At 29.5% G+C, this 25974-nt stretch overlaps 1 protein-coding gene across 4 annotated transcripts in view; it reads left to right on the top strand.

Annotated features, from left to right (window-relative positions):
* LOC135929024 (protein furry homolog) overlaps window positions 1-25974 on the top strand; it is a 69268-nt gene that overhangs the window by 27958 nt on the left and 15336 nt on the right. For all 4 annotated transcript variants that reach the window (XM_065465516.1, XM_065465514.1, XM_065465515.1 and 1 more), the window contains 29 exons: window positions 959-1539; window positions 1764-1803; window positions 1888-2204; window positions 2356-2491; window positions 2550-2687; window positions 2825-2923; window positions 3030-3187; window positions 10510-10666; window positions 10798-11050; window positions 11155-11290; window positions 11477-11620; window positions 11745-11812; window positions 12130-12311; window positions 12372-12548; window positions 12838-12927; window positions 14323-14624; window positions 15221-15469; window positions 15701-16015; window positions 16302-16685; window positions 17282-17463; window positions 17588-17705; window positions 17877-18036; window positions 18250-18404; window positions 18458-18557; window positions 18731-18932; window positions 19138-19625; window positions 20207-20802; window positions 20849-20952; window positions 21138-21554. In XM_065465516.1, the coding sequence (XP_065321588.1) occupies window positions 959-1539; window positions 1764-1803; window positions 1888-2204; window positions 2356-2491; window positions 2550-2687; window positions 2825-2923; window positions 3030-3187; window positions 10510-10666; window positions 10798-11050; window positions 11155-11290; window positions 11477-11620; window positions 11745-11812; window positions 12130-12311; window positions 12372-12548; window positions 12838-12927; window positions 14323-14624; window positions 15221-15469; window positions 15701-16015; window positions 16302-16685; window positions 17282-17463; window positions 17588-17705; window positions 17877-18036; window positions 18250-18404; window positions 18458-18557; window positions 18731-18932; window positions 19138-19625; window positions 20207-20802; window positions 20849-20952; window positions 21138-21554 (6448 nt within the window). The remainder of the gene's footprint in view (window positions 1-958; window positions 1540-1763; window positions 1804-1887; window positions 2205-2355; window positions 2492-2549; window positions 2688-2824; window positions 2924-3029; window positions 3188-10509; window positions 10667-10797; window positions 11051-11154; window positions 11291-11476; window positions 11621-11744; window positions 11813-12129; window positions 12312-12371; window positions 12549-12837; window positions 12928-14322; window positions 14625-15220; window positions 15470-15700; window positions 16016-16301; window positions 16686-17281; window positions 17464-17587; window positions 17706-17876; window positions 18037-18249; window positions 18405-18457; window positions 18558-18730; window positions 18933-19137; window positions 19626-20206; window positions 20803-20848; window positions 20953-21137; window positions 21555-25974) is intronic.

The raw sequence follows: 25974 nt of genomic DNA, 5'->3' as shown, positions 1-25974 counted from the left end.
AAATTTAATCGTAAAATTACTTTTAATTTTTGATTAAATTTAATAATAAAATTATTTTAATTTTTGACGATAGGTAAATATTTCTGAATTTTGTTATTCAGTTTTTTATATTTATGATATAATATGCTAGCTTCTAATTTGATATAAAATTATATTTGACAAATGTCTTTAGTTCTACGGCATAAATAATATTTAAAGCACGAAAAGTAATTTACAAAAATTATAATGTTTGAATGCCAACCGAGTCAATCCTATTTCGAAGTGATCGGACTAAATAGGTTCAAGCAGGACTTTAGTTTAAAGGGCTTGATTTATATAAAAGTTTGGATATTATTCCAAATTATTACCACTTATAGAAGAGATTACATTATACTAATGATGACTAGGAATTTAATAAAATTACCTTTAGCAACACTATAATTATTATATATATAATCTCTTGTTATTTACCTAGGTAAGAACTCTCTTATAATCTTTTTCATCTCAGACTTAACAAATTCAAAACACTAATTAAAATTCGGAAAAACGTTTTAACTGATAAATTTTGGGAATTCAAAATCAAAAAAGAATATAAATAGTTTAGCTAATTTTTTCCTCACTACTCAAAGGCAATATTATTAATTCATTTAATGGTCAAAATTTTTGGCCCAGTAGGAATTTATAAAAAAAAATTATTTTCAACCCGCCCAGTCCCGAGATTTTTTTAAAAAATTTTTGGCCCGGCCCGGAATTTTTAAAATATTGTTATAAATTATTTTGCAAATTGTTTAATCTAAAATATTAAACACTCCATTATATGATTTTCCAACTGATTTAATTAGTACAAAAAATCGGCCTGACCCGAATTTTAAATTTTTTACGATTTTTAAAATAATACGAATATTGGTCGGTTTCGGGCTGGACCTGTAGTATCTTTGATTTATCATCAAATTTAATCAACAAATCCCCTACACCATAGATTATGATACAATTTGGTTCCCTTTCAGAATTCTGCTTACCCTCACTCTTGCAAGCTCTTACCCTTTGGTACGAATGGGCGTTGGCTTCTTGTCTCGGAGTTCAGGGCCTCTCAGCAATAAGCTCAAATCTGAGTCACAATCCACCCCAGCTGATTAAGGGGGAAGATACCTCTTGCGACATTCCTATAGCATCATCCACATATTCATCACCTCCATCCACAAATATAGGCGGCAGTATTATATCATCCAATATTATTAGCGGTTTGGTAGGAGTTGCCGCTTCCCTCATCAGCACTTCGAACAGTTTGAACATCACTAACAATAATAACAACACGAATAATAATAGTTTTAGCAATAATATAGGTAATAACGCGAATGCCGTTACTTCTTCTATTATTTCTTGCGATATCTTCAACAATTCGTCTATTACAAGTATGACGGGTAGTTTTATTAGCAATAATTCCAATAATTGTAATGCCAGCGGGAATCTTAATAAAAATTGGTATAATAACAATAATTATAACGGAATAACTCCCCGCGAAAATTCCGCAGATTTTACGGTCACCGGATTACATAGGAGGTATATATATATAATTTCATTAAAGCTCATCCCAATATACTTAGACGCAGTATAAAAATATATGGGTATCTTAAAAAAAGGGATGTTTAGTACAAAAATGTTGATTAAATTAGTAATTGTATAGTGGTATTTGAATTTACCTTATAAGATATTTATAAAGTATAGTTTAAAAAAATTGTTTATGTTTAAAATATCGTTAAAAAAAATTTTTTTTTATTAAAAAGCGATCAAAACTCTAAGGATTTTTTGACCGAACGCAAAGAAGTAAAAGATTTTTTAAAATATTACTATAAATAACTTTTTCATTCATTTATATATTCACTATGAGTATATATTTATATATAATAGTTAACTATTGAATACATTTACTGCTTATCGTTGATTCAAATACTTCCACAATTTAAATTGCATCCCGGCCACGAAAACCTGTACAAAATCATCGAAGATCAAATATTTAAACATTTCAAATATTCTTGCGTTAGCAAGGACGCTACTAATCCAATAACTAACAATAACGCGAGCAACGTTAATAATGTAAACCCAAACCCTGGCGGCAATAACAATTTTATTAGTAACAACCAATCAAATAATAACCCTAACCTACCTAATCAAAATTTGATATTTGATCTATATGCCGAAGTATTGGGAGTTTTGGCCCAATCTAGGTTTTAAAATCATGATGATATATCTTATTAATTATAATAAGATTATATTCTATTTTTCAAAGTATATCTAATTAGAACATTTTTCTACCAATCGTAATATTAATATTGTAAATCTTTTCATACATTATGCAGCTCTCTTATTATTATATAGGTTCAAGTGCATATCACTTCGCATAATATTAGAACTCAACAAACTGAAAATCAAAGAAACTGCTTTGTTTAATCAAAATATCGCGAGCGATTCCCTTATTAACTTATTGATGGGTATCAAATTTCTAAGGATACAGGTTGGTTATATACGCTGAATTAAAAATGATTTTATCGCATTATTTGATATTAAATTAGATGGTTCCGATAGAAGATTTGGAAGAAGGCTTTAAATTTCTTCAACATTTGGCCAACTACTTCTTAGAGATTAAAAATAAGGAGATTAAGCACGCTCTGGCTGCGATATTGGTTGATATACTTATTCCAATTGCTTCAGTAATTTTTTATTAATCCGATTATTTATAATAATATTAAATCTAAATATATTTATAATATTATTTTAATCCTTAATGCTTAGTTTGTATTAGTTTATTTTTACTTCTCAAATTAAATTATTAATCTTAAAATTATAGAAAATCAAAAACGAGGTGAATATTCCTTGCGTAAAGCAATTTGTAGATTGTCTTTACCAGCCCGCTATGGATATGATATCTAAAAAAAAGCACGCTCTGGTAATATACCTTTAATATTTTTAAGGATCAAACAAAACAACTTATAAACTTTATCAATTAACTTTTACTTTATTTGATAAATATTGTTTCTAAAAAAAATATGTAGGCAATCTTCCCTCTGACCACTTGCTTATTTTGCATCAGTCAAAAACAGTTTTTCATCCTTAATTTTCAGTTCTTTTCCAACATTTGTCTATCTAACCTCAAGTGTAAAGATCCTAAATTGTGTCGCATAGCTCTGGAATCACTATATCGATTGTTATGGTTTAAATTTCATATTTTTTTTTATTATTATTAACGGGATTTTAAATTTATTTTATGAATCAATCTAATCCAAATTCCAGTAAAGAGTTCAGTTTCTATCCAATCTAATCTTTTTTTTAAATTTTTTTATTAATTGATCGATATCTTAATACTTTTAACGAATTTTCAAAGCCAAATATTGTTTTATTTTTGAATATTATATTCATGTAAAAATTTAACAGAAGTTCCTTTTACTTCAGTTAATTAACTACACTATTAAAAGAATTGAATAGATTAAATCAATATGCAAATGAATTATAATTTAAATTTATTTATCAACGTAATATTCAAACTTAATTTTTTTTTAAATTAATGCTTGGATAGGGGACACTCCAATACTCAATTAATCATATAATATAGGGTAACCATAGCTGATATCACCCCTTAAGACTATTAATTTACACGACATTTTAATATAAGCGTCATCTTTAGTTGATGCTGTACTATCGTATGAATAATTTTATTATATCTTTGTAATTAATTTCTTTAGTTTATATATCTTAAATTAATATAAATAATACATCAATTAATCATAATACACAATTAACAAATTTGAATTACAATTAATCCTATAATCAATTGCCTTTATTTTCAAGGTTAATTGATTCATTACATTACTCCTTTTTGGGTTCTCGATTTGAAATGGTATAAATTGTTTTCTTATCCATTTTGGATAGCGGCTACTTGTACTTTCGTTCCCTAATGCGGGTTGATTCCTACTAGCGATTTCAATATTTATGATAGTGTCAGTTATCGAGTTTTGTATAGAATTAATGTCTTTGGCTATCGAGTTTTTTATAGGATCAATTTCACCCATCCATGGTATAGTGCATAGTTTCTCCTTCTCTTCCTTCCTTTATATTTTTAAAATTGGAATCGTTGAACCTATGTTTTAAATAATTAATATGTCTTCTCATATTGGAGTAACCGAAAATAGCAAAAAGTCTTGACAATATTTTTATTATTACAGTAAAATTTTTGTCGAAAGTTTTTGTATTTCAGGTCATTTACTAAAACTATCTATTATTACTAGATATATATCTCCGTTAATTGGTCCGGCAAAATCTAAATGAATTCTTTCCCATGGTTTATGCTGAGGGTCATTTCCTTATGATCGTTTTACCGCCAGGGTTATTTGTTTTACCATGTAAATCGATGTCTTCGTTAATATTAGGCCACCAAACGTTCTCTTGGGCCAATAATTTTGTTTTAATATAACCCTGGTGCCCCATATGTAAAAAAAGACAAAATATTTACTTGTAATTTTTTTGGAATTATGTTTCTTAATTATCATAATATACAACCTGCCTCCGTTCATTTCGGAGCTGGAAAAAAGTTTTAGATTTTCCTCTATTATTTTCGGCCACCCAGTTGTACGTGAAACTTTTGTTAGTACCGGGTCATTTCTTATGTGTGATTTTATATCTAACGCTAATGTGGAGCATCCGATACTATTAAAATAATATCAAACTCTTCCCAAGCAGATAGTTTGTCTTCAATTGGGAAACGTGAAAGCATATCTGCATTGCTATTTTTTTTCGTTCCGCGAAGTTACAATTCATATGCTAGTAGTAATGACCATCTTACTAATTTTGACGACATATCTGTTATTCTTTTATGTGGGTTAAGTAACGATATAAGTGGTTTATGATCAATGATTACAGTGAAATGATTACCATTTAAATATTGTTAATTAATTAATCCAAATATGATTGCTAAAGTCTTTTACGCTCTATCTGACATTTAATGTTCAAGAAGCCAATCCAACCGGCTTTTCTTCTTTATGAGATGGAACTGATCCTATTCCATGTTGCGACGCGTCAGCAGCTAGAATTATCGGTTTTTTCGGATTATATTGCTTTAAAATTGGCGCTTCTGATATTAATTTTTTAAATTTATTAGTTTCATCTGTCCATTTTCTTGGCACATTTTTCCTTAAAAGCATAGTGGTAATAGTCGAAAAATAGGTTATAAATTTTTGATAATAATTAATTATACGGATAAAAGCTTGTAATTCTCTAACGTTTTTAGGTAACGGTGTGTCTAAAATTGCATTGACATTCTTATTTGTTGTTGTGATTCCCACTTCGTTAATGTTATGACCTAAGAATTCAATCTTTTCTTTAAAAAAATTACATTTTGATTTAATTTCATACCGTTTATTTCTAACGTCTTTAATATATTTATCAAATTTTTTTTATGAATCTCAATTGATTCCCCACTATTATATCGTTCAAATATACCGTTACCCCAGGTAGTCCTTTTAAAAACGAATCCATTGTTTATTTAAAAATGGTTGGCGCTGAAGGTACCCGAATGGAAGTCGTGTGGATCACGAACAGCTTTTTTGCCTCCTCTTCGAGTGCTATTTGAAAATACGCTTCTGATAAATCTTCTTTCTTCTTCTTCTCTGTTTTATGGCGATTTCCAGGTTTACCCGGGTAGGCCAGTTTTCCTTCTGATTTTTCTTTTCCATTTTTGACGGTCCTGAGCATCAATATTTGTAAGATTCATGCTTCTCATATCCGCAGCTATCACATTTGTCCACTTCATTTTGGGCCTTCCTCTAGGTCTTGATCCTCCTATTTCCATCAAGACCCACTCATCCTTTATCATACGTTTCACATGCCCAGACCATCTTAGTCTATTCCGTCGCATTACCACTCCAATCATTTCTATACCCAATCTTGCTCGCAATTCCTTGCTACTTTATCTCTCTCTCAGAGATACCCCGCACATCCATCTAATCTTCTTCATCTCTGTTCTTTCTAATTTGGCTTCGTGAGTCGCTTTCATTGCCCATGTTTTGCCGCCATAAACTAAACAACTCCTCACACATCTTACATAAACTTTCCCCTTTAACTTCAGAGAGACATTTTTATTTGTAAGAATAGACGACATTTCTCTGAACTTCTATCAAGCTTGTCTGACCCTTGCAACAACGGCAAAATCTACACCACCATCTGCGTTTAGTATATCACCCAAATAACAAAACGTATCCACTTTTTCTAGGGTTAACCCATTGCCAATATCCAGACCACCATTTTCTACATTATCATTATTATGTATCCCTTTCATACATGTTCTACAAATAAAGGTCATTCTTTCTAACATCAAACTTCCTTTTTTCCCGCTACATCTATTATGTACCCATTTTTGGTTGAATTTCTAGCAACTCCTTTCCCACATACACTACAAGGCCACATACCGGATTTCTCCATCTTTAGATTTTCCCCACCAATCATCACCATTGTCTTTGATGCATTCATTTTCAGACCCTTTGCTTCCATAGTTATCTTCCATATACTAATTCTATCCCTCAATTCTTCCTCACTGTTTGCCATTAATACAAGGTCTTCGGCATATAATAGCTCCCAGGGAAGTCCTTCACGCATTTCTCTAGCCACCACATCCATTACTAAGATAAATAATAATGGACTCAGCACGGATCCTTGATGAATCCTACTTTCGCCTCAAAGCTTTCACTATCACCATAATCTGTTTGTGCTCCTAGATACATTGCCATCACTGCGATAACCAACCATTCCTCCACACCTGATTTTCTTAAGGCCCAACTAGTAATCTCATGCGGCACCCTGTCAAATGCTTTCTCTAAATCAACAAATGCATAATAGAGTTTCTTTTCCTTCGCAAGATAATTCTCCTATATTTGCCTCACCACAAAAATTGCATCTGTCGTGCCTTTTCCCGATGTAAAACCAAACTGCATTATCAATTTTAGTTTGTTCCCTTATCCGCTTCTCTAACACCCTCTCAAATACCTTCATTGCATGTTCCATGAGTTTAATATTTCTGTAAGACCCGCAATCTAAAGGATCACCTTTTCCCTCGGGAATAGTTCCTTCTGTGACAATTTGATTTGCCAAATTCATTAACCATTCCCCTAAGTCATGAGAACCTTTAAACATCTCTGATACCACCATCGTTAAACCTGATGCCTTCCCTTTTTTCATCTTTTTCACTGCTCTCTTTATTTCATCCTTGTCAAATTTACACCCTGGACCTTCTACCTTTGCACAACTAACATTATTAAATTCATTCATTTTCTTCGTTCAAAAGTCCTTCCATGTAAATCTTTCAGGTGTTCTTAATATCATTACTATCACATCTTGCCTCTTTTTTGCCATCTGCTTTGCCATTCGAACCACATTTCCCATTCCTTCAGCCCATTCCATTTCTTTAGCAAACTCCTGCCTTTTTTCTTCTTGCGCCTTCGCTATTAATTTCTTAGCATTTCTTTTCGCCATCTTGCAAATATCGTTATCACTATTATCCTTACTATTATACCATTCTTTAAAACACCTGCGTTTCTCCACAGCTTTCGCTACCCCCGGGTTCCACCAACAAGTCTCCTTATATCTAGGCGGCCCTTTTGTCCATCCACATACCTCCCCAGTTGTCATCACCCAGGCTTTCTGTCTCCCACTTGTCATTTACCCCAGATGCTTGTGCCACCTCCGCCTCCTTCCTTTATCACCAATGTCATTTGAATTGTCGTCTTGCACTCTCCTCCTTCAATTTCCAGACTTTCAGTCTTGGCACAAACTTTCTTTTAGTGATCCTGGCGCCTTTAAAAGTATGATCTCCTATAACTAGTCGATGCTGATTAATACATTCCTCTCCCGGTATCACTTTCACATTTTTTACTATACATCTATCACATCTCCTTAATAACAAATAATCCACCGCATTTTTGGTACTACCTGACTTATAAGTCACAAGCTTCTCTGATTCTTTCTTAAACATTGTATTACAGACAATCATATCCATAGCATCACTAAAATCTAAAATCTTCTCCCCTTCCAGATTCCTCATGCCTTAACTCTACCTTCCATATAATCCTTCATAACCTTCACTACACTCGCTCCTACATATCCATTCAGATCACCAGCCAGGATAATCCCCTCTTCATTTTCCAGTCTCGATGTCACCCCCAATAGACTGTTCCAAAATATATCTTTCTCTTCTTCTCTTCCAACTTGAGGAACATATGCCGAGATAATATTATATAGCTTTCTACCAAAAATCATCTTTATTACCATTATCTGGTTATCTAGCCTTCTCACTTCGACTACTTTGTCTACCAATTTCTCCGCAACCAATACCCCAACTCCAGCCTTACCATCATTACTTCCTTGCCAAAATAATTTATACTTTTCACTAGTCTTGCCAATCATTCTTGTTCCATTTCCTTTCCATCTTGTCTCCTGTATGCAGCACACATCTATATGCCTTCTATGCAATACATCGACCACTTCTCCCGCTCTTCCTGTCATACTCCCAACATTCCATGTAGCGACCTTTACTCGTGGCCGTCATAAGTTTCATTTTCGTCAATCGTGGTTCCACCAGGTTTCCCGCCCTTCTTTTTGTTGTAGGCGGATGAGGAGGCCCACGTGGTACTTTGGGCTGTACCCCGCCCATGTTTTGATATAACCATAGGGAAATTGTGTAGCAATGTTTTTACAATCGGATGCCCTTCCTGACATCAACCCCTTTAAGTAGTTTTTAAACTCCGTCGAGGAAACGGTGATCCTATTCTAGACCCAGATCACAGGGAACCTTTTAGACCTCCATTAGCCGCCAAAAGACGTTGCCACTCTCCCGCTACGATGAGGCTGAGGTAGGATTTTGGGAGAGTTCTGATAAATCTAATATCGCATATTTGGATCCATTACCTGTGTGGCTAATAATTATTTAATTTTTAGTATAGGATATTGATCAATCAAAATATTTGCACTAACCGTCTGTCGGAAGTCACCGCAAATTCGTAAGGATCCATCTTTTTTCAGTACAGGCACGATCGGAGAATCGATATTCGAATATATGAGTTTTTCTAAAACTTCCATGGATTCCATTCTTTGTAATTCCGCTTCTAATTTTGTCTTCCACGCAAATGGTATCGATCTGCTCTTAAGACATTGAAAGTTGGGGTTGGGTTTTACCGCTAAACTTGCTTTAAAATCTTTCAGTAAATCTAATATTTTAATAAATGATGGAAATTTTTGTTCAATATTATCCCCCCAAACCTCATTAATTATATTACATTGAATTATTATTAGATTTAATTAATTTATTAAATTTCTACATATCATATTAATACCATTGTTTGCAATTATAAATCATGATATTTAATTTATTTTTATAAATAACGGGTAATATACATTTACCTTTAATATCGATCATTAAATTATTATAAGATTTTAAAATAATATCCGTTCTTATTACTGGTATTTTTAAACGGTAAACGTCTGCTATATTCAAAATGGAGACTGTCGATCCTGTGTCAATTAAAAAATTAATATATATTTTATCTATCAATAATTTCACCTCAAATTTTTCCCGCGACTCCTCTGGAGAGTCCCAATTCTCAAAGCTTTCTCACCCCTTTTGTGTGACATCTATCGTTCGAATATATTCTTTCTTACCACGATTCCTTCTGCATACTTTCTGTAAATGTCTTTTCATACCACAATTATGACAAATTTCATTTATATTTGGGCTCTTTGGTTTTCTAATCCACAACATTAACAAATAATTTTTGATACTAGTTTATAATTGTCATACTTCTCCCTGGTCACTTTTTTTGAAATTTTATTTATATCCTGCAGATAATTTATATGTTATCATTTCCGTCGTCTCCATTGATGTAGCAATTTGAGCAGCCTTTTCCCATGTCAAGTCTGGAGTGTTGATTAACTTCATTAATATTTTTTAATTCGTTATACCCGACAATAATTTATAACGGCATTGTATTATACATCTCTTTAAAATCACGCGTGTTTGCTTTTATCTTTAATTTATTTATATATTCTGTAATAGTTTCTCCTTTTCCTTGTTCCATTTTGAAAAAATAATATCTCTCCAGCATAAAATTAGTTTTCTTCGAGTAATAATTTTTTTAAAGTATCGTATGATGTTTCAGCTAATGTCTTCGGTAAAAACAAAGTAAATAATTTTGAATAAACTTCTAATCTAATATCTGCTAATAAAAGCGATTTTTTGTGCTCTATTTTGGCGATTGTATACACCTGCGCATTGTACTAGCGTGAAAATATAAATAATTTTATCATATCTTTGTAATTAATATCGTTATTTTATATATCTTTTACAAATCAATTAATATTTGAATAACAATTAATCCTATAATCATTTGCCTTTATTCAAGGTTAAAATTCTATTACAATTGCTACTTTATAAATTTACTTGAAATTCATGTCCTAAAATCTAACTATTTTTCCTGCAAAACATTTTGTTTCAAGGGTTTACATGATCAGGATAAGAGGAGAAAGCAATTCAATCACCTTGAGCAGGCTTTCTAGCATTGTTAATAGTTTATACCCAAAGGGATCGAAAATTTTGATCCCGAAAGACGCTCCTCTCAATATTTTCGTTAAAATTATCCAATTCATTTCGCAGGTTGGTTTTTTTAAAACTATTTAGATATTTTTATAATATAATAAATTTCTCATTATCAATTAATCAATATTTTTTTTAAAGTTTATCGTTTTATTTTCAAAATTTTCCAACTATCACAAAAAAAAACATAGCAAAGATTAGATTTTGTATTCCAGGAGATTATTCTAGAATTGCTCAACGCCGGAAAAACGATTAAAATGGTTTGCCCGGAAAGAATGAGCGTGGGTCTAAGAGGGTTTTTGGTGGTAGCGGATAATTTGCAACAAAGAGAAGGAGAACCTCCCATGCCTCAAAATTTAGTATCCTTGCCCTCAGGCAATACCATCAGAAAGAAAAAGACGTTCGTTAATAAGACACTGTCGGAAAAAATGGCTTTGGAATTGGGTGGGTTTTTAATATTATGTGTTTTTTAACGTGATCATGATAATGAAATTACTTTTAGTAAAAATATATCGTAAACATAAATACATAATTTTTTTTATAAACAGGAATTTCTTCCGAATATTTTGTGCCGATTATCAAATCTTACGAATCCATTTTAAACGTATTAGACAATCATATGGGAAAGCCTTATTTGATGGTCAATTCTCAAAATTATAACAAAGAGGCTGATGACGTTATCACGTAAATTATTCCTAAACTACCATACCAATATGAATATTAGATTTATCCACGTATATACTATTATATTGTTACTATCAGTTTGCTCAGCAGTTTAGTCTAGATTTAACTTGAGCATGCCTAAAATATTTTGATAAGATCTAGAGATTATACTTTGACAATATATACATATTTAAAATTTGTTTTTAGCGGTGATAGAAAATTGAAAATGGACTTATTTCGAACGTGCGTAGCAGCGATACCACGATTATTCCCCGAGGAAAAGAAAAATCGGATGGAAATTGTGGAAATGCTAATTAGGCTTACGACACACCTTGATGAAAAATTGAGAGGGTTTATAAAATAATAAATAATATTTTTATTTTTAAAGCTCAATTATCATGTTTAACAATATAATATTTCAAATTATAGTATAGTTTCAAAAATTTAGTTAACATTCATGCATTAATATTTTAAGACTTTCCTTCCAAGCTATTCAAACTCTTTTTAATGATTATCCCAATTGGAGGCCATTCGTATTAAAAAGTATTTTATTATAAATACACCATTATATTATTAGTTATTTGCTTTGACTTGTTTCTATTTTTCGGTTAAAAATGTATAAACGCATTTAAATTATTATTAACGCATAATATAAAAGTTCGTTTCGGTGTACGTTTCAAAGCTAAGTCAGTTTTATTGGCTTCTGACTCGGAAATGCATCTAGGCTAAGCCATGTAGTTGTCGGCGTAATTAGAAAATTCGTTTCAACACTTCTAAGATCAATTATTTATTAGAAAAAATGAAAAGCAATATTTATGTGCATTTATTAATGGCATAATTTATTTTTTTTAAATATTTAGAGTTTATAACTTTTATTCAAACCAACATTACGGACTCCTCAACATTCCTGTTAGAATATTCTTTAAGATCAATTTTGCAACTGATATATAATTTTAAAAACAACTTGATGATTCCTCAAGCCAATGATTTTAAGCAGAAATACAGATTAACACACAAAGAAACAACGAAACGGGATATCAAGGTATGCAATTTATTTCTCTATTTAATATTTAATTATCATTTGTTGTAACCTTCATCATAGGTTATTAACACCAGCGAAAAGCTCGAAATCTTGTACGATAATGAATTCAAAATCGCTTTACAAATGATCGAAGCCTTTACATTAGTGATCATTGCCCATAACAATTTGACCCTTCGGCGGATAGGAGTTACATTATTAAAAGAGATTAAGGGGATAGCTGATACTTTTAATTTAGACGTATGATATAATTACTCCATACCACAATACTAGACCTCATAGAAATCGGATTCGAATATTGTTCTATGCATATTCGTATTCTATCAAATGTGAATGATGAATAATTAGAAATTCGAAAAAATATTCCATATCCATAAAATTTCATTGAGGTCTAATACACAAACCTGATATAATTTTATAGTTTATTGCCTTTAAAATAGGAAATTTATCTTGAAATTTTGTATAATTTAGCTCATTTCATCATATACAATACAGCTCTTTTTTTCTACCAAATATTTATACTATTAAGGATAATTTTATAGCTATCTACGATGTGATGCAAAAAAAGCTTCCCTTGATAGTGAAACGCATTACGCCTTATTTTTCGGACAATCAATCAGTGAATATTTTTATTTTAAAATTAAATTTATTGTCTAAAATTACATTGAGATTTTTTTCAATATTTAAAAATGATAATATTACCAATTAGTACGAGATTAAAATATTATTTTTTTGTTATTTTGAAAAAAATGATGAAGAGCGTTCCTTTTATTCTTGACGAACTTTGAATATGAACGCATTCCTTTTTTTTTGACGAACGCATTCGAATTTAACGTTCGTTCAATTTTAAAAACACTTTATTTTTATTTATTTAAAAAATTTAATATTAATCCAAATTTTTTAAGAAAAAAGTCTTATATTTTTTAATCAGCTGTTTTTCCTTTTTTATTTTAATTTTTTAACAAGCCATTATTATAGTTTTTTAATTTGAATATAATTGTTTATATTTTAATTTAATAGGTTTGCTTAAGCATGGATATTATTATTTCAACATCATCATCTGATTCAAATTAAAAATCAGATGAATTAACATTATATTTTACAGTAACATCCAATATTGAAGGAACTAATTCAATACTTACCAAATGTAAAATGTGCCCAAAAAGTATTTTATCAGTTTCAAAATCTTCAAGTTCCACCTTAAAACGACATTTGATTGTTATATTAATTATTTTATTTTATATAATAAACTAAGTATGCAGTTAATTTATTTTAGATTGTTCTAAGCAAAAATCATAGGGAATGATATCATTTAAAATTTATTTTTAATATCATTTTTTAAGATTTATCTAATCACTATTATTTTAATCAAGGATTTTATATTTTAATTGTTGAACACAATTTTAAGGATAACTTATAATATTATAGAAATGATTTCTTTGAATCTACTATACCTGGGATTTTATATTTTTATTTAGAATAAAAATATTTAATATAAAACGAGGAAGTAGAGGATGGATTGTAGGAGGATAACTTATCTCAATTTTTTGATGTAAAGGATAAAACAATAATTTTTTTTAATAAATTCCCCTCGTTAAAAAAGTTGTTTATTAAGTAAAATACCGCAATCTCATCTGCCCTTATAGAGCGCGTTTTTAGTATAGATGCCGTATTACCTGCCAAGCGTTCCTGTCAAAACAATTGTTATTAAAAATTTATAAGGAAAATTCTTTATAAAAAAAATATCTTTTTATTCGCTATATTATATTGTATTTATAGTACTTATATTTGTTAAAAAATATAAGACATTTATTTATATTTAATTTAATTTAAAACAAAATTTATCATAAAATTTTGAACGGACCTGAACGCCTTCATGAACGTGTTCGATTTTTGTCAATGAACGCGAACGCGTTCGATATTTTTAGAAATGTTTACAGCACTATTTTTAATAGCTTTTTCATTTAATATAAAAATTAATGGTTGTCAATGCAATTTTTTTAAAAATCATTAGATCCTATATCTTTCAAAAATGGAAGAAAACTCAGTAGATTTTGTAGGCTTGATGGACTTCATCCACAACAACGCGCCTGTAGCATTCAATAATACCCCAAAAAATGAAATTAAAACTGCTAATACAATTACTAACAATAATAACTCAATTTCAAATATGAATATCGTGAAAATTTGGATATGCATACTTAACACTGTTTTCGATGAAAGCAAAGATCCTAAAATTTCTTTACCAGTTCGATACGAATGTTGGAATATGTTATATAGTCGTTTATCTTACCTGTTTCAATATTACGATCCAAAGTTTTTTTTAAATTATTATTTATAATTTTGATATTTTTTTTTGTAATTTAGTTAGGATTGCAATCAAACAAAATTATTAATTAAATAATCGATATGGGTTGTTAATATTTTTTCGTTGGTTTATGAAAAATATTTGATTTTGTTTTATGATATTTACTTGGAAATTTATGTAAAATATTTGATTTTGTTTTACGATATTTACTTGCAAATAATATAGGCAAATCAGCAACATTAAAAAGTGATATAGTTAAAACAACATTTCCTATCTTAAATATTTTTATTTAAGTCAATCAAAAGTTAGGAATTCGATATTATTTAGAATAATATAAGTAACAGAGCATCTGATCGAATCGGTTTTTTTTTGAAAAATTTAGGGATTCAATCTTTTTAAAGTGGCATGTATATGTCTTTGACCGATATTTTTATCGATGCTGCCTTATTTATTTTTTAAAATAAAACTTAATAAAATGATTTAATTTTCTTTTTTATTGACCCCCCCCCCCCCGGTTTAGGTGTTCTGCTTTTAACTTTTCCTAAATTACAACATTTTTATTTAAAAAATATATGTATCTAACATAATATATATCTAAAAAAAGTGTAATTTTGGCCGAGTCAAGAGCATCTCTATTGAGATCATCCGTGGCCAAAAAGTCAACATTTGCCGTAGAACGCGAAAAATATAAATCCAATTGGTACACGTATTTAGCTCTAGCCTGTACTATCTTACCTTCTCGACTATGTCATCATCATCAAAAAAATGGGTTCTCCCAGTACTCTAACACCAAAATCGATTCTGGCTACCAAGAACGCATAAAAAATTCGCATTCTTTTACCTTATCACCGAGGTAGTGAAACTAAAAATACAAAGTTCATCATTTAAAACAAATATTGGGACAATTTGATATTTAAATTTAAGCCTTAAAGGTTGCAATAAATGTGAAACTATTATTTTGAATAATAAGAGCAAATTGTTGTCTTGAAGTCGGTAATACTTTTTGAGTTAGAATTTATGAAATTATATTGTGGTGTAAATATTTTTACAAAATTATTTGTACAATTTCAATTTTCATCTCTAGCTCGTCCCCTGAAACGGTATCCTACCACAACACAAACAATAATAATAACTTAAACGCCAATCAGGGCGTTGTTTGCAGTAGCAGCAGTAATTCCGAGAAGGGTTTTTTGAACACGTCTTCCAAGATGATTAACGTATTCTCCTCCTCCTCTTCTTCTTCGCCGACCCACGCACCTTCATCATTCATATCCGGCAAATTCATACAACCCACAAACGAGTTATTCAGAATCATGATCGCTTCTATCAATTTGGACGGTGTCGATATAAGGGAGCCCATATTCAACGCTCTAATACACATCAACCCCTCAGCTCTTGGGTTCTTCATTGTTCCATTTTTTATAAATCTTTAAGATCCATATCGTAGATAGATTTTATTTTGCCAATAATATGATACAAATTTTAATGTTTAACCTAACTAACTCTTATCATTTTTGGCTTATATTTTTAATATGGTTTCCTTCCTCCATTAATAAAATCGAATCTTTTTACTCATTTTTGCTTGTTTTATTTAATAAAATTAAAATTTCTTCATGGTTAGGGATAAATTATGTTTCATAAATTTTAAATTTAAATAATTCTACACTATGTATATGCACAAAAAGGGATCTAGTGGAAAACCTGGAGGTCGGTTTAAAGGAATCCTCTGAATCCAAACAAGAGAATGTCCGACGTCGCAAGAAGCGCGAAACACTTCGGTCTCGTCTCGTGCTTTTGCTCGCGAACCTAGCTCGAGCCAGTCTTTTTGCCCATTACCCAGCCCGTTTCATATTTTTCCCTCGTCTTCTCTCGCTCCTCGAGGATGATTACCTCAGCCACCAGGCATACGAAAAAAGGAAGGCGGCTACTCTAATGATTAACTTTGTAGAGACCTTAGTCAAGAGTTTAACCCCCGGGGCATCCACTCGCTCATCTGCCGTTACCTTGGCTCACAACATATCGACCAATGCTCCACCATCGGTGGGAATAATAGCTCTGGGGATTAAGGAGTTATTTTAATACAGCATATAAAAATCTTAAAAACGTATTTTAGTTTTTACTCTTATTTTTGATATCTTGTCAAGGCCATTCTTTTGATATCTTGTCAAGGCCATTCCTTCTATTTTAGTTTTGGTCCACTCTTTTTTTTTGATACATTGTCAAAGCTATTTAAAAGTCTTTCGAGTGATTGATATTAAATTTCACATTTGATTTTTGCAATTAAATTGGACTAGTGAACCGGCCCTACTTGGGTCGTTTTTTAAAAACTACCAGATTATGATTTAACCAAAATAATATTATCTAAGCTTCGAGATTTTGCAAAACATTAAATTGGACATTATTTAACAAGTGATTATTTTTGAAAAATTATAGCATAAATCAAGGGAATAATTTAAATTTCTTTCCACCCCACGCCAAACACTTGTATAAATAAAATTGGTTGACTTATACCACTACATTAAAAAATTTTAAAAAGTGCGATTTGACTTGATAACCTATTATACTTCGTTTTTTGTATTGGTAATGTTATGATATCTTTAAAACCATTTATATTTAAACCTAATTTATAAATGCTTTTATATAAAAAACCCTCTCTATGATATAGACACGAAAATTGCCGTCACGGAGTCATCGAAGGAGATAAAGTTTGCGATAAATGCTCAAAATATATAGATAGTTTTGATAATAATGATGTTTACCTAACGGCAACCGATTTAGCCGATCATTCCGGGGACGTGTCTATTGAATATTGTCGATTCATTTATCATCTTATCATCAATTTTGAACGTATTTACTACATTACTATTTTGTTATACTTACTTTAGAAAGAGAAAGAAAAAAAGTGAGAAAGAATAAGTGAATGAAAGAAAATATGATTTATAATTAATTCATTTTACGTTCATCCTATCAGTCGAAAGCCGATTTGAATTGTGGAGCGATAAAAAACAGCTTACATCGCAACTATTCGTATTTTTCAACAAAATGAGTGGGCGTTTAAGTCATCAGAAAAATTCCCAAGAATATAAAAAGTTTGCTCAATTTTTCAAATGCCCATATTTTTAATATTTTGAGTCCGTGAATTAATTATATTTTAAGTTTAATTAAAAGGAATTTTAATTTTCTTCATTTAAAATGATGATGGATCTCGTTCTAGTTCCTAAAAGAAATGCGCATTTATTTATTGTTTTAAATATCAACAGACTTAATAAAAATGGAGGTTTTACTAATACTGAGATGATAGCATTTAAAACTTTATGCACAGTTTTAACCACGGCTCCCATCACCGAAATTAAAGCCTTGGCGGAAAACAATACAACTTTCAAATGGTTTGAAAATTTAATGTACTGCTCATCAAAAGAGGTTATCGTATTATTGCATATTCACCCGATTTCTATTTTTCTTATAATTAGATATTTTGTCGTGGGACTTTTCTCTAAATTTTGCTACTTTAATATGTTAAGTTAATAATATTTTATAATTGATGGGCCATTTAAGCTTATTTGTATATTGGATTAATAAGGAATTCTAGACCCAAGTTCATTTCTTTCCAATAAAAATTTTAATTTATTTTAGATAATTGATATTACAAGACGGACTTTGGTAAATTTAGTCATCTTAAACCCCGATTCATGTGATTTGATAGATTGGTTGATTTTGAAATCATATAGTGCTTCCTATGAAGTTGCTAAGAACTGTTTTATCATAATAACCGAAGCCTTTTGCTATAAGTAAAATTATAAGATATTCTTTTATGATTTATTTAATTTAAATTTGTTATCAGGGAATTGCCTACTGAAATAGTGCCTATACTAACCTTGACGTTTACTTATTTTTGCAGTGAGGATGAAGATATCAAAAATAACGCCAAACAACTTTTATATGTAATATTATTAGTGATTGATTTTAAAACAATTGAAAAATTAATTTATATCAACATTCGCAGGTTTATACTGGAAATTTTAAAATGTAAACTGCGTTACTTCTATTTTTTGATATTTAGTGAATTAGTAGCTTGGTTTATGTTAATGGATATTCTTCATTAAATTTTATACAGACCCTTGATCGACAATTTTTCAAAAGAACTCTCGGAAAGGGCCACAGTTATTCTAAGAAAGATAAAGTACCTAAACAAATGATCAATTATGTTGTGTCGAACTGTAAGACCCTCCCATTTTACGCCCTACTTGTCTCTTCGGACCAGATGATCTCTTACTTCCGAGACACGCATCAAGAATTAACGATGCCATTTTTTTCGGGTGTGTTTTACTATACAATCTAATTTACTTTAATATTTGATATAAAATTTGAAAAACTAAATTTAATTTTTAGATGTGGTGAATCTGTTATTTTTTACATATATGCATTAAAAATATTTACTATGTTTGAATTAAATATTATAAAATATAACTTCCTCTTTAATCTATTTTTTTTACCTCATATACAAATAATAAACCATTACAGAAATAATTCAAAAATTTACGGTGGCGAACCAATCTTGTCAACGGCTCCTTCTCAAATCTCTGACCCCTTGGCTCCGCCCCCTTGAACTGACTCCTTTGAATTTCAATTTTTCTGATTGCCACGAGGTATTGGACTTTTCTCAACAACATCAAAGTAAACCCTATTATTTTGATGAATCTTCCACTTTCGAGGACAAGAAAAGATTGCTCGTTACGCCTCGAGGCTTGCTCACTGGTCGATATCACTACAAATATGATTACTATTGCAATAATTATGCAAACCGCCACGAAGGCAATGTTAGCGCAAATGGAATATCGGACGCGACACTTAATCATCGCTGGAACTACAAGATGACCAGCGACACAACTCTTTTCCTTCTGAACGATCTTTTCTACGCCTCTTGTAAATACACTTCCTCAACATCCTGTCCGGAATTTAACGAGGTCTGGGCTGCATTACTCTCTTTGCCTTGTCATCTTAACTCCAACGTAAAATGATTTATTTACCATTAAAATCATTGAATAAAAATATGTTCAAATCCAATAAATGATACTTTTTAAATAAACTTTCGCTTAGCGTTTATATTAAATCCCTTGTTTCTTATAGTGCACACAAATTGAACGTTTCAACGCAGCTTTTCAAAACGCAAATAAAAATCGTAAACGCAGCTGTTTAAATTGAAGCGTTAATTTTTATTTTTGTTTCATATGAAACGTCTACATTTAAAACAAAATAAAATGCTGTCCAATTTAAACAAATGCGTTTAAAATGCATTATTTGCATTTTGAAACACTTCGTTGAAACGTTCAATTTGTGTACTCTATTAAGGACAAATGAAAAATAAGGAATTTGATAACAATTTTAAACTATATTGAATCATTTCACGGTGTACCACAAATAGCCTATAATTTTTAAAAAACTTTCTTAAATTATTAAAATCTTCGTAGCAAAAAGAATAACGTTAATAATGTACTAATATGTATATTAATAACGGTAAAATCTTTAAATATATATATCATTATTTTAAATAATTTTGTGTATTCTCACAAAAATTACATCCTACTTCTAGCTCGAGAGCTATAGTCCTAGTCCTGACATGAATAATAATCTGATCATAACTCTCGACTATTTGACTACCTTATGTGCTCTAATGCCGCTCAAATGCCTACATGGCGCATTTGATGTCGCAAGACGCGTCGCTTGGGCTTCTGGTCCACGATTTGCTGACCTGGTTACTGGACTTTTATTAGACTCATCTAGCCGTGCGGGGATACCCGTCAATCATAATAACGATTTTAAGGTCACAGTCGAGCGATACGCCTGCGCGCCTTTCCTGAGAAGAACTATAAACCGGAATTTTGTTGTGGAAAGAGGATATTCTGATTTTTGTTCAGCACCGCTCAATAATATTCGGGCTGAAGGAAATGATTTTGGTCGAGCACCCACTCTTAGAAAAATACCTCCAGCTCTGCCCCCTTTTCAAAATCATAACGATCACATGGACGAAAATAAAGGAGGAGAAAAGAAAAAAGAGAAATTGACCAAAATGAATGACTATGGATTTGATTACCCATTTCCTATGCCGGCCTATGGAGGTTACTACGCCCCACTGGATAATATGCTCTGCGAAGACGATAAGAGCGCTTACCTATATCGTGTGCCTAAGTTTGTTATTTTTTATTTTCTTCAAATACTTTATTTAACAATTTAGATGCCTTTTTGGAATTATTTTGTTGAATCAAACACTGACAGATTTAAACGATGGCTATGATTGGAATACCAATTTTCACAGAATAGTCCACTTTATTATTCTAGGTAAAATTTCTTTTATATCTAATTTGTTTACATAACATAAATTTAATGAAAATCAATGGCATCTCTCACTGGCTCATATCATTTAGGCTTGCTCAAATTAGATTAGCGCGTGCTAAGCACGATGCCACTCTTATGAGTTATCGATTTTTCTCGGTTTTTAATTTCTATTTTTGACTCATATTCAGGTACTGATGATGAAAACCCAGTTATCCATCAAAATTGTCAAGAATTGCTACTTAAACTGCTTATTAAAATATCTTGGGCGGCTAGTTTTTACAAGGTATCACAAATATTGGCACTTACTTTGTCGATTTATTCCCCATCAGTCCATCATGATTTATCCTTTCATAAACCATTTTATGAAGATGTTAATAGAGATGGAAATGCTAAATCTAATAATTCACCTATTACATCTTCATCGGACGAAGAATACGAAAGCAATTTATATTTTAAACAAAAATTGAGCTCTGTCGCTAATTCTTTAGGCCATGATCGTAATAAAGGCCATAGTCATAAGGTTTTCGAAAATGGAAAGGATTATACACCAAAGAGATCGCGTGCCAGTGATTATAAAAGAGACACACCAACTAGTCCCGAAAATGGTTTTTTTTTAAATTTATATTATTATATAATATTCATTAAGCGATAAAAATTAAAAGTCGTAGGGAACTTAAAGAAATTTGGAATGATTGTCCTAGGGCATAAGGTAAATAACTTTATGGTCTCGGATTTACTAGGAGTGTGGTTTAAATTGTAAAAAAGTGTACTAAAATATCTCTTTCATTCTTCTTGTAAATAAAAATGTAATATAAGGGTTTTAGGGCGTATCAGGTCAATTCAGAAACACTTTCGCGAATGTCGTTTATCGCAAAGTTTTTATAGCGAATGTAAAATCGCGAAACCAATTCTGTGAATTTTTTTCCGCGAAACATTTATAGCGAAGACAATTTTGCGAAGCAATTGTCGCGTGTTTATTTCCGCGAAACTTTAACCGCGAATTTATTATAGCTAATACATTTTAGCGAAACTTTTTACGCGATCACTTTACAGCGAATATGTTTGCGCGGAGTCATTATTGCGAGCGCATTACTGCTAAACAATAAATATATTACGAATGCATTTATTTAAAGGAAAACAACATATTATTTATTATTTGATGTTTTTTAATAAAAAATGATATGCTACTATTGTAATTATTTTAGTTACAATTTATTAGTGATTTTACGCCCAAGATTTTAAGTAAAAAATATTTCTTGAAGTTCAAAAAGTTTTTGATAAAAATTTTAAATCTTCTTAGTACATATATCTTTTTTGAGGAATTCTTTTGTGAAATTTATTATAAATATACAATTTTTAGGTGAAATCTTTTATAGTTTTTTTTAATATCATTTTTATAAAATAATTATCTATTAAAAGAGGTGGGTTTTCTATTTTTTTTTAAATATTTATATTTAACTTATTTATGTTATTTTATATGATCTTTTTAAGGATAATATTTTAATGTGAGTTATTTTATTTTTTAAGATTTTTGAAATTTTTTGACTCAAAAGGGTAAAAATATCATCTATATTGTAAAGATGTTAAATTATAAATTCAATGAAGATGTTCCTTGGAAAGATAGCATTTATCATAATCGGTATTTTTAAACATATTAGATTTTTTTGACGGTAATGGGCAAAAATATGTATTTTTAACATGTTATAGAATTTCAATTAGGATGTGTACCACATAAAAGCGACAATTGTCATAATCGTTATTTTTAAAGTTTTTTACATTTTTTTGACGTAAATGGTCTAAAATAAGTATTGTTAACATGTTTAAATAAAATTCAGTGAAGATGTACCCTAGATAAGTGACAATTGTCATAATCATTATTTTATAACTTTTTTGAATTTCTTTGACGTAGATGGGCTAAAATAAGTATGCTAATATGTTTAAATAAAACTTCAATGAAGATGTACCCTCCTAGAAAGTGACAATTGTCATAATCGTTATTTTTAAAATATTTTGAATTTTTTTTACGCAAATGGGTAAAAATATAGATTAAGCATGTTAAATAAAAATTTCATGAGGGTGTACCATAGAAAAGTGACAATTGTCATAATCGTTGTATAAAGTTATTTTATTTGAATTTTTTGACGCAAATGGGCAAAAATATAAATTGCTTATATGTTAAATTAAATTTCAGTGAAGATATACCATAGATAGTGACAATTGTCATAATCATTGTTTAAAAAGTTTTTTGAATTTTTTTGTTGCAAATGGGTAAAAATATAAATTGTAAACATGTTAAATTAAAATTACATTAAGATTTACCATGGAAAAGTGATAATTGTCATAATCATTATTTTTAACATTTTTTAAATTTTTTTGACGCAAATGGGTTAAAATATAGATTGTAATCCATTTTTACCATATGTTTATATAATTTAAGATCTTAAATTAAATTGATAGGATGTTGATTGTATCATATTACTAAATAATATTCATATAGTTTTTAAGTTCTTTTCATAAAATTCCTACCCTACATTCAGACTCAACATTATTTTGCCACGAATATACAAAAATATTTGCTAACTGTGAATGCAGGATACGCATTTGAATAGATGTCGAAGTAAAGTTTATTAATAAAAAGAATAAAATTGTAAATTCATATCTTAAAAGTTAAGAATTTAACATGAGTTACAACTATCTTTAAGCAGGATAAAAGGGACAACAATTATGAGCATAAAAATTTCCATTTGTTTTTTTGTTTCGACAATTGGTACTAACACATTTCTCAAAAAAATATAAAAGCTATAGATCGAAGATTGTTATAATTCCCACCTTTCTGAAATATTTCAATAAAATTTAAACAAAATATTTTTTTTTGAATGATTTCTCAAAAAAATATTGGAAAACTTTAAAGATAACGATTATGACAATTGTCACTTTTCTATGGTACATATTCATGAATTTTTTTAACATGTTTATAATTTATAGTTTTACTCATTTGCATCAAAAAATTTACAAAAACTTTAAAGACAACGATTATGACAATTGTCGCTCTATGGTAAATCTTCACTGAAATTTTATTTTAACATGGTAGCATTTATATTTTCGCTCATTTGCGTCAAAAAACTTAAATAACGATTATGACAATTGTCACATATCTAAGGTATATCTTCACTAAAATTTTATTTTAACATGTTAGCAATTTATATTTTAACCCATTTGCATCGAAAAAAATTAAAAATAACGATTGTGACAATTGTCACTTTTCGTTTTCTATGGTACATCTTCATGAAATTTTAATTTAATATGTTTACAATCTATATTTTTATCCATTTGCATCAAAAATTTCAAAAAACTTTAAAAACAACGATTATGACAATTGTCACTTATCTATGGTACATCTTCACTGAAATTTTATTTTAACATGTTAATAAGTCATATTTTTGCCCATTTACGTCAAAAAATTCAAAAAGAGGAGAGTTTTGATTTGTATTTTCTTTTTTTCTTAATTTTGAATTTCTCTTTTTGTTAATTGTGCTTTGACTGGTTTATGCCTTGGGAGAGGGGGAAGGTTAAGGTTTTTAGAAATAAATCTTTAAAAATAATGATTATGACAATTGTCACTTATTTAGGTTGGATCTTATTTAAATAGACTAGCAATACTTATTTTAACCAAAACTTTAAAATTAACGATTATGATAATTGTCACTTTTCTATGATATATCTTCTGGAAATTTTAATTTACATGTTTACAATCTATATTTTTGAACATTTGTGTCAAAAAACTTTAAAAACAACGATTATGACAATTGTCACTTCTATGATAAATCTTCACTGAAATTTTATTTTAGCATGGTAGCATTTATATTTTTGCTCATTTGCGTCAAAAAACTTTAAAAATAACGATTATGACAATTGTCACATATCTAGGGTGTATCTTCACTGAAATTTTATTTTAACATGTTAGCAATTTATATTTTAGCCCATTTGCATCAAAAAAAATTAAAAAACTTTAAAAATAACGATTGTAACAATCGTCACTTTTTCATGAAATTTTAATTTAATATGTTTACAATCTATATTTTTACCCATTTGCATCAAAAAACTTTAAAAACAACGATTATGACAATTGTCGCTTTTATATGGTACATCCTAATTGAAATTATAATTTAACATGTTAAAAATACATATTTTTGCCCATTATCGTCAAAAAAATCTAATATGTTTAAAAATACCGATTATGATAAATGCCATCTTTCCAAGGAACATCTTCATTGAATTTATAATTTAACATCTTTACAATATAAATGATCTTTTCACCCTTTTGAGTCAAAAAATTTCAAAAATCTTAAAAATAACGAATATGACAATTGTCACATTAAATTATTTTCCTTAAAAAGATCATATAAAATAACATAAATAAATTGAATATAAATATTTTAAAAAAAATTATTTAAAAAACCGACCTCTTTTAATATACTTAAGAAATAGATGATATAAAATAAAATAAATAAGTTTAATATAAATATTTTTAAAAAAATTATTTAGAAAACCCACCTCTTTTAATATAATTAAGAAATAGATAATTTTACAAAAATGATAAAAAAACTATAAAATATTTCACTTTAAAAATTGTATATTTATAATAAATTTCACAAAAAATTTCCTCAAAAAAAATACATTTACAAAGAAGATTTAAATTTTTTATCAAAAAATGTTCAAAAATCTATTTCAACTTCAAAAAATATTTTTTGCTTTAAATTTTGGGCGTGAAAATCACTAATAAATTGTAACAAAATAATATTACAGTAGCATATCATTTTTTTTAAATTAAAAAAACATCAACTAAAAGAAATTTATTTACATAATATAATAATCATTTCATTTCATAATATAAATAAATAATAATTAATACTAAGCCGCGAATTTCGCAAAATAGTTTTTGCTATATTGTCTTCGCAATTTAAGTATTTGTTTCGCAATATTGTCTTCGAGGAAAAGTATTCGCTAGCTAATGTGGATTCGCGA

The sequence above is a fragment of the Gordionus sp. m RMFG-2023 genome, chromosome 4 (assembly GCF_954871325.1).
Source record: "Gordionus sp. m RMFG-2023 chromosome 4, tfGorSpeb1-WG-v2, whole genome shotgun sequence".
In the NCBI taxonomy this organism is placed as follows: domain Eukaryota; kingdom Metazoa; phylum Nematomorpha; class Gordioida; order Chordodea; family Parachordodidae; genus Gordionus; species Gordionus sp. m RMFG-2023.
Note: the sequence above shows the minus strand (reverse complement) of the source record. Positions and strands in the feature narration are given on the sequence as shown.